An 8,485-nucleotide genomic window follows, 5' to 3' on the forward strand; every position below is an offset into this window, starting at 1 on the left:
GGTGTCTGTTCGATCATATCCAACATTGAGATGTGTGTTGGAGGATAGAATATTGCCCTCAACTTGGGTGAAGTCTCAGATGTTTTGTGCATCATTCTATCAGATACTTGGTATTGAGCTTTTCGTCATGGACCTTGCAAGTGGTCTAAAACAAATTTTATTGAGCTATTCATGTAGAATGGCTCAAATAATGATTAATTTTGTTATTATTGTCTATGAAAAATATTTGTGAAATAATTCTTGAAAATTTTAAAATTTAATATTAAATCATTGGAAAAATTTCTCAAATAATAAGTTTTCTTGATTGTTATTAATTAATATTTGTGATATTGTTTTTGAAAAACAGACAAATTGAGTATTCAATGTTGTATCGCTCAACGTACTATTCCCATACATTATTAGATTTGCGGTATAGAAGAATTAATAATTTTGCATTCATGAAAAATCGTAAAAAAATGTGATTTTTCTTGGTCATTTTTAATAGAGATATGTGGTTGATATATTGAAGAAATGGATTTAGGCCATTATAGAAATTTACAAGACCTGTAAGATCTATTTCATTTTTGTACAACTTTGGAATGAAAAAATTAGAGAAAAATTATTTAAGTCTCTTGAATCAATTGAATGTACTCTTGAAGTAATAAATTGAAAAACTACTTTTTAAGAATAATTGTAAAAGATTAGTCACATTTGCGGTTGAATCAAAAGAATTATTTTAATTAAATATGTGAAAGGTCATATGGTAGAAACACAACAATTTGAATTAGTTATTTGCCATAGTTGATGGATTGACAATTTGAATTATATGTTGCTTAACAACAACAACAACCAATACCAGGTGGCTCTCATCTTTAAAATTTATGAATATGTGAAGCTCTTGTGATGATTGAAGGGTGCTTGGAATGAGACTATTCCTGGCTACTATAACTTACAAAAAGCTCATGAACCTCAAACTCAAAGTAAAGAACTTCAACAAATATGGCGTTGGAAATATACATCAAAACCATGACCATTGAACCTATGCATCCGCACCAGCATCATATTCATCCTAAAATCTTCCGAGAGCAAAAAGGAACAATAGAAGAGTGATAATGAGTTGTAGACCTTAGTCTTCCTCGTGAGGGGAATAGCGACTATATTTTTCCCGACTAGGAGAGCGTTCACCTCTTTCTTTTCTTTTACGTGAATGTTTATCTGTTTCGACTGAACTCTTGTAACGATCACTCCTCTCTGAAGAGCTCCTGTCATGGTAACGATTACTCCTCTTAGAAGAGCTACTTTCATGGTAACGGTCATCCCTCTCTAAAGAGCTTCTGTCATGGTAACTATCACTTCTCTCTAAAGAGCTCCGCTCAGAAGAGCGATCACTCCTCTTTGAAGAGTTTGTCTCATGGTAACGATCACTCCTTTCCGAAGAGCGATCTCTCCTCTTTGAAGAGTTCTTGTCATGGTAACGATCACTCCTTTCCGAAGAGCGATCACTCCTCTTTGAAGAGTTTCTGTCATGGTAACGATCACTCCTTTCCGAAGAGCTCCTATCGCGGTAACGACCACTCCTCTCCGAAGAGCTCCTGTCATGGTAACGATCATGCCTCTCCGAAGAGCTCCTGTCATAGTAATCATCACTCCTCTCTGAAGAGCTCCTTCGACGCGAGTAGTCTCCTCGGTGACTTGAACTTCTTTTGTAGTGTCCTTCCTCCATCTCAACTGGACTTCCTTTTCTCCTGTTTCTGTCACTAGAACCCCTTGTATCAGAGTCTTCTCCCTTGTCTGAGAGGTTCTTTTCTCTTCTAGGAGGGGATGGAACCTATTCATATGTATGGAACACTTGTCATTATAAAATTCTTATGTTGTTTAATAATACCATATAATATTCACTATGAAACATGCATTCTTAGCAGCAAGGTAATAGAACACTTGCTGAAAGCCAAAAGGTAAAAGGTAAAATAACATCACCTCGAAACGTGACATGTATCTTCCCTCCGGTGGAGGCGGGATACCAAGCTTCTTCAACTCCGCATATGGAATCGGTTTCCTGGATAAATAATAGAGAAAATACATAATCAATAAATCTTAAGTCCTTAACGCACAAGTGTAGCTTTATCCTTTTTCACAAAACCTCTACACTAAGGAATTATACAAAGAAACAGATGCATACAAGAGTGCACGAAATGGTTTTTCTCTTCCCCCAAAACGAAGTTGTCCCGACTCCTTATTACCACTAAGACCACCACCTGCAGGAGATAACGAAAAAGTAATCAGATGACTCGGGCTCAATGAAAATAATTGCAACATCAAGAATGAGTCGCTTCAACTGACCTAACCTTCTAGGAATCCATCCGGGCATCAGTTGTTGTCTATTATAATCAACTATGATTTCACAATCATCAACAATCAAATGATGAGCATCCTACAAACCAGAAAGTCAGATAAATATTAGTAACATCATTATTTAGCTAAGTAAAGCCAATATGATTTCAGTTTCCTATTTGAACAATATAACTGATTTGTGTCTTTATGGATATTTAAGTGTGTGTACATGTCATAAAGCTTTAAATCGAGGTTCTTTAATTTAAGATGAAAAGAAAACAAAGTTGACATATTGCAGTACCATATATGCTTGACGCATCTCCCTTTCAGCTTCGAATTCGACAAAAGCATAACCGCGAGAAGCTCCTGTCACTACAAATAAAAAAATTCAAACTTCAGTCCTACAACTTGACAATAATATACGTAAAAGAGTCCTTGTCAACATATATCATTCAAAGGAACAAACACATCAAATTTCCAAGCAATTGGCATTTGACAGTGGTTTAACACAAAGATGGGTATACGAGATGCTGCATTTAAGCCACCGCTAGAGTAGTGGTAGCGGAATCACAGTACAGTATTAGCTTTTGTCATGGTAGTTTCAAATCCGAATATGTAATAGTGGTATGACAGTGCTAAACTAGAGATTTAACAGCAGTGGCTTTAAATACAACAGATGAAGATAACACATCCTTTGAAATGCTACTTTTTAAAAACAAAATCCAATGAAGAGCACCATACAAGCCCTCAATCAGCAAGTCCTCAGTTTTACTGATACGCAAGTTCAACGGTAAATACAACACCTATTACATGTTTTTCAAAAACACCCAATTTGAAGATGTAAAACAGTGAGGCAAAACAACACTAAAAAATTGAAATCAAAGACAGTTCAAGAATTAAGATAAACTAAAGAAAATTACCAATGTCCCTCACCAAGCGCAAGTTCTTAATCCGGCCATACTGACTCATAACCTGAAAGATAAACCCAAACATTCCTCCATATCACAAAAATCAAGATAAGTGAGAATTTAAAGAACAACCAAAACAAAAGAAGTGGCAGTGTCCTAAGCTTCAATAAATCAATCAATATAACTGAGTTTGAGATACTCCTTTACAACATATAAGTTAGAACCACGTGATCTAAGCTCTATACAAACACTTCTGAAAAAAAGTGTGTCCATATCAGTATCGGTGACGTCCGTAACCATTGTGATTAAATTTATTCATTTTTTTCAAATTATTATCGGCGTCGGTGTTTTGGTGTCAATTTTATTAAAAAGTTCTAACATGTGAAATGAATATACTTAACCCTAAAAAGGTTACCTTGCGGAGAGTATCTTCAGTGGTGAGTCGGGAGAGACGACCCACGAACAGAGTACAATAAGGGTCACCAGTGGCCTTAGGATCACCAAATGGGTCATCTGCAAAATTGAATTTTGGATAATAAACAAGCGATGATGAAGATTGAGGAAAAAAAAGTGATAGGGGGGACTGGAGATTTTGAATACGAACAGAGGCCAATAGAGGAACATAGTTGAGCACGGAGAATGGCGTTGTCGTGAGGAAGAATGTCGGTGCCGTCGATACTTCCGGCTTGAATGGGATGGTAGACATCGGAGTAGAAAACGGAGTTCAAGTTTTTGGACCTCGTACTCATTGTTTGATACTTGGATTGTCTTCACAATTAGCTTCGCACTATTGTCTTCGTTATTAGCTTCGCACTACAAAATACTTAAGATATTTAATTTTTAAATTTATTGTAATTGAGATGAGGAGAGAAAATTGACATAAATAATAAATGTTACACTCAAGGGTATATTTATACAAGCTAAGTAAAACAAGTGGAATACAAAACTTAAAAATAAGTTAAAAAAAGCTCAAACACGGACTCGTAACCAGTTACGCTAAATGCTGTAACTGGTTATGCCTACTCAAAATAGAAATGCCAATCTAAAATTGTCTCGTGTAATCGGTTACACTTTTTCACGTAACTGGTTACGCCCTCAAAACAACCAGTTCCTACAGAGTTGTTCACATCAGTTCATTTCCAGAAGCTTATACAATACATTTGAATTATTATGTATATTCAATACACCACCTTAATTCAAATGCTCCAAATTTTTCATGCCTAAGCTCATCACAAATTTCTTGAACACAACATTTATGACCCTTTTTGTTCTTCGCTTTGACAATATCCCAACCTGAGCTTGCCTTCACACACCAGATCCCTCAAGTAATGAAACTTCATCTCAATATGCTTGCTCCTCCCATGTGCAATGGGATTCTTAGCAAGGTTAATGGCTGGAACGTTATCAACCAAGAGTGTGACAGCTTCTCCAACATTACTGCCCAACTCTCCTAACAGATTCGTAATCCACACAACTTGGCACGCACATAACGACGCAATGATATACTCGGTCTCACAAGAAGAGAGTGCAACCAACGGTTCCTTTTTAGAACACCAAGAGATTGGTGCTTCTCCGAACATAAAGACATAACCAGCTGTAGACTTTCGATCATCTTTATCTCTGCACCAATTGAAATCAGTATAACCGAGCAAATCGTATTTTCTGCCTGTATCTTCTTCAGGAAAGAGAATTCTGTTGCCAAGAGTTCCTTTGACGTATCTTAGGATCCTCTTAACTACTACCAAGTGAGACACCTTTGGTCTCTCCAAGAATCTACTCGTAATACCGACACTAAAGGTCAAATATGGCCGTGTATTGCACAAGTAACGTAATGATCCAATCAATCTTCTATATTGCGTTGGATCCACATTTTGCTCATCATCACTTTTGGACAACTGCAACCTTGCTTCAGTTGGTGTATTGACAGCATTACAATGTTCCATAGCACACCTCTTTAATCCCGTTTGAATTTACTGAGAGGAGTTGTATACTTCCCATTATGTCATTGTCATAAATGCAACTCTTCTGTTTGAACCATTATTGAACCTTTCGATTACAACACCAAACCCCAATTTAGATGCATCTACGCAAATTCATTTAAGCATATGATCACGAAACTCAAACTTTTGTCCATTTGTAAGTTGGTTGCCAACATCTACCTCTTTCACATCAACATGTTTGACATAAATAGATAAAATAGATTTGAGAAAAACATCAGGATGCACCATATTTAATGCAAACATTAACATAAATATTAAAAAAAATGTTGAAATGAACATATTCCAGAAATACATCTCTAGAGGAATTCATATAGAATCCAAAAATGCATTTTCGGAAACAACGTAACTTTTGTTAGCTATAAAATATAATTAATGTGAGTAATGAGGATTGAAATAAACGTTCTTTACCTTAAATTCAAACTTATTTTGTTCCTTTTGATGTAATGAAAAAAGAAGATTGAAGTTTTAGAGTGAAAATATTGATTGAGAATATAAGTGTTTTTTGAATGGTTTTGGGTAAAAATGGTTATGAAGTCTGATCATGTAGGGAATTGTTTTATTAAAAATCACTTTTGATATTTTCGGAAATACATCTTTAGGAATGAATGACATGCAAAGGCGATAGATTTTCAAATTCCCACTTCACAACTTTAAAATTGTAGTTCTAGAAAAGTCATTGAATTGTTTAATTATAAATAAATTGATAGGGTTTGTTTATCTCCGAAATTAATTTTTTAAAATATATGGGGCGAGGCTTATTTGAAGCGTGTTTCAGTGATGCCCATAATGCATCCAGAGATGCATCTTTGAAATCAAAGAAATATTTTTCGAATTTTCATAAAATATTTTTCCCTTTTAAAAACGTGGAATTAACAATTTCCTTTTTTAACTTTTTTCATTTTGGATGAGTTTACATAATGAAACACGATTGAAGAAGATGATTTAGGATTTAAAGAATGATTAATTTGTTTGAAAAAAAATCCTCTAGTTGAGAATTTTTTGATTGAACACATGATTCTATTTTGTTATGCTTTACTTTTTGTTTTTTGTTCCTAATTATTTTTGATCTCTTTCGATATTTTGAGATTTTTATGAATTAATTAAAAAATAGGGTTAAATATGTTTTTGGTCCCTATAAATATCTCAACTTTCAGTTTTAGTCCCTCTAAAATTTTTCTTCAAAGAATGGTCCTCCTAAAATTTTTCGTCCCTAATTTTGGTCTCTGCCATCTATTTGCCATAACGGAAGCTGACGTGGCACACCATGTGACATGCCACGTCACTTAAATTCAAAAAATAAAATAGTTAGATTGAGGGGATTATAAACCTCCTTAAATCCCTACATTCTCTCGTGCATTTCATCAAACACCTTACGAGCATTCTTAGTTTTGAGTGTTATCATTGTTTCTGAGCTCAACAAACTTAAGCCTCGAAGAAAGAAGAACCAAAGGCTCAAACAGAGAAAACCAAGAACGCTTCCAAACCACAAAGCCCTTCTTCTCACCCAACCTACTCGGAGGTTCGATTTAATTTCAATTTAATCATTTCTAATTCTTGCATTTTGTGTTACGATTTATAGTTTCTATTGAATCTGATTTGTTTGATTGAATTGCGGGTGATTAAAGATGCAATTGTGTCACTAAAGGAGAAGACAGGTTCAAGCCAATACGCGATTGCAAAATTCATCGAAGAGAAGCACGAACAGCTTCTGGAAAGATCATTGAGGTTAAAGGTTCATTCAAAATTTCACTTCCAAAACCAAAACCTAAGAGAAATTAAGTCAACTCTAAAGGTGAAAGCATTGAAGGCTAATCCGAAAGATAAAGTTAAGAAAAAATTTCCATTTAAAATCTCATCTTTAATGCACTTTCCATGTATGCTAAAATATTTTGTCAACATATTTGATTGTTCTATATAATTGAGATCTTGATAATTCATTTTATACTACTTTGGTCTATGATTTGTTAAATTCTTCTCTCCCAAGTGAATTTCAAACTTGTGACCAGACTTTTGTTTGTTGAAAGCATAATTATTTGATGGAAATTAGAAGTGCAAGTTTACTCTATCAGGAAGTAACATTCTTTTATTGTCTCACAACTAAATGTCATTTGAACAATTATTGTGGAGAGCGTCATCCGTCCATGTCTTGTATCGAGGATCCATATGTTGATGTGAGGTTTTTCACATCTCAAGCGCTACAATCTAGTGATTAAGTGAAGATGTCCAGCTAGATCAATCTACATACTGTTTTTAGTTTTTTTTACTTGTAATATTTACTTTGCTCAATCCTTTTTATTAAGTCATTGTTAAGATCCTTCTTTGCCTTCTTTTTATCTGATACCTATGCTATCAGGTTTTCTGTAGTCATAAAAACGTGGTCCTGAAGTAGGATATTTTTTATGCATAACCATTCATTTTATGATTAACCATTATGGTTATTTTGTAAGAAATTTTGCTTTTCCACTAGAAATAATATATTCATAATTTGCTTGAAAGATTATATAAGTATTGTTGGTTTCTCCGAGTCAGAAGTTTGTTGAGCTCAGAAACAATGATAACACTTAGAACTAAGAATGCTCATGGGGTGTTTGATAAAATGCATGAGAGAATGTAGGAATTTAGGGAGGTTTGTACCCCCTGCAATCTAACTAGTTTTTACCTTTAATTTTAAGTGACGTGGCATGTCACGTGGCGTGCCACGTCAGTTTCCATTAGAGCAAATAGACGACAGAAACTAAAATTAGGGACAGAAAACTTTAGAAGGACCATTGTTTGAAGGAAAATTTTAGAGGGACTAAAATCGAAAGTTGAGATATTTATAGGGACTACAAACATATTTAACCCTAAAAAATATAATATCTTTATAATTTCTTAAGATTTTAGAATTTGGCGTAAAACCGCATTTTTGCATTTTGTAATTTCTTAACATTTTGAGATTTTATAAGTTTTTAACAATTTATCATATTTATGTAATAATTTTGTTTATGTTAATAAAATTAATTGCCTCATGCATACATATTTTCTGTGAGGATGTCATTTGGACTTAAAGAATAAGTTAACAAATTTATGAGGTTGTTATTTGGACTTAAAAAATAATTTAAAAGTTTTAACATGTCAAATCACATCATAAAATAGGGATGTAGATCATCTCCGGTTCTTTTGTGTCCAGCCTTTCCTCCTGTTCTTATCCATTGACTGAAAATTCATCAAAAACTAATAAACAAAAAATACAACCTCCACGAGTTGGCCTAGTGATTGAGGCTTAGG

General features: G+C 34.2%; 2 protein-coding genes across 2 annotated transcripts; both read right to left on the bottom strand.

Annotated features, from left to right (window-relative positions):
* Positions 1–674: 674 nt before the first annotated feature.
* LOC131609777 (U11/U12 small nuclear ribonucleoprotein 35 kDa protein-like) lies at positions 675–4,039 on the bottom strand. The gene is made up of 8 exons (XM_058881573.1): positions 3,823–4,039; positions 3,634–3,731; positions 3,231–3,282; positions 2,612–2,682; positions 2,320–2,410; positions 2,159–2,234; positions 1,957–2,035; positions 675–1,807 (listed from the first exon to the last, which is right to left on the bottom strand). The coding sequence occupies exons 1-8, from the start codon at positions 3,965–3,967 to the stop codon at positions 1,106–1,108; spliced, it is 1,314 nt and encodes a 437-aa protein (XP_058737556.1). The 5' UTR covers positions 3,968–4,039; the 3' UTR covers positions 675–1,105.
* Positions 4,040–4,471: 432 nt separating this feature from the next.
* LOC131614533 (secreted RxLR effector protein 161-like) lies at positions 4,472–5,161 on the bottom strand. The gene has a single exon (XM_058886105.1). It carries the CDS (start codon positions 5,159–5,161, stop codon positions 4,472–4,474), a length of 690 nt encoding a protein of 229 aa, XP_058742088.1.
* Positions 5,162–8,485: the final 3,324 nt, after the last annotated feature.

This window comes from Vicia villosa, linkage group LG6 (assembly GCF_029867415.1).
Source record: "Vicia villosa cultivar HV-30 ecotype Madison, WI linkage group LG6, Vvil1.0, whole genome shotgun sequence".
Classification (NCBI taxonomy): Eukaryota; Viridiplantae; Streptophyta; class Magnoliopsida; order Fabales; family Fabaceae; genus Vicia; species Vicia villosa.

Excerpts from the sequence above, each read along its gene's own strand:
- LOC131609777 (XM_058881573.1), bottom strand. The coding sequence starts at position 3,967 with ATGAGTACGAGGTCCAAAAACTTGAACTCCGTTTTCTACTCCGATGTC. Across the intron at positions 2,411-2,611 it reads AGATGCGTCAAGCATATATG|GATGCTCATCATTTGATTGT; the intron begins GTACTGCAATAT and ends TCTGGTTTGTAG. Across the intron at positions 1,808-1,956 it reads GATACATGTCACGTTTCGAG|GTTCCATCCCCTCCTAGAAG; the intron begins GTGATGTTATTT and ends ACATATGAATAG.
- LOC131614533 (XM_058886105.1), bottom strand. The coding sequence starts at position 5,161 with ATGGAACATTGTAATGCTGTCAATACACCAACTGAAGCAAGGTTGCAG.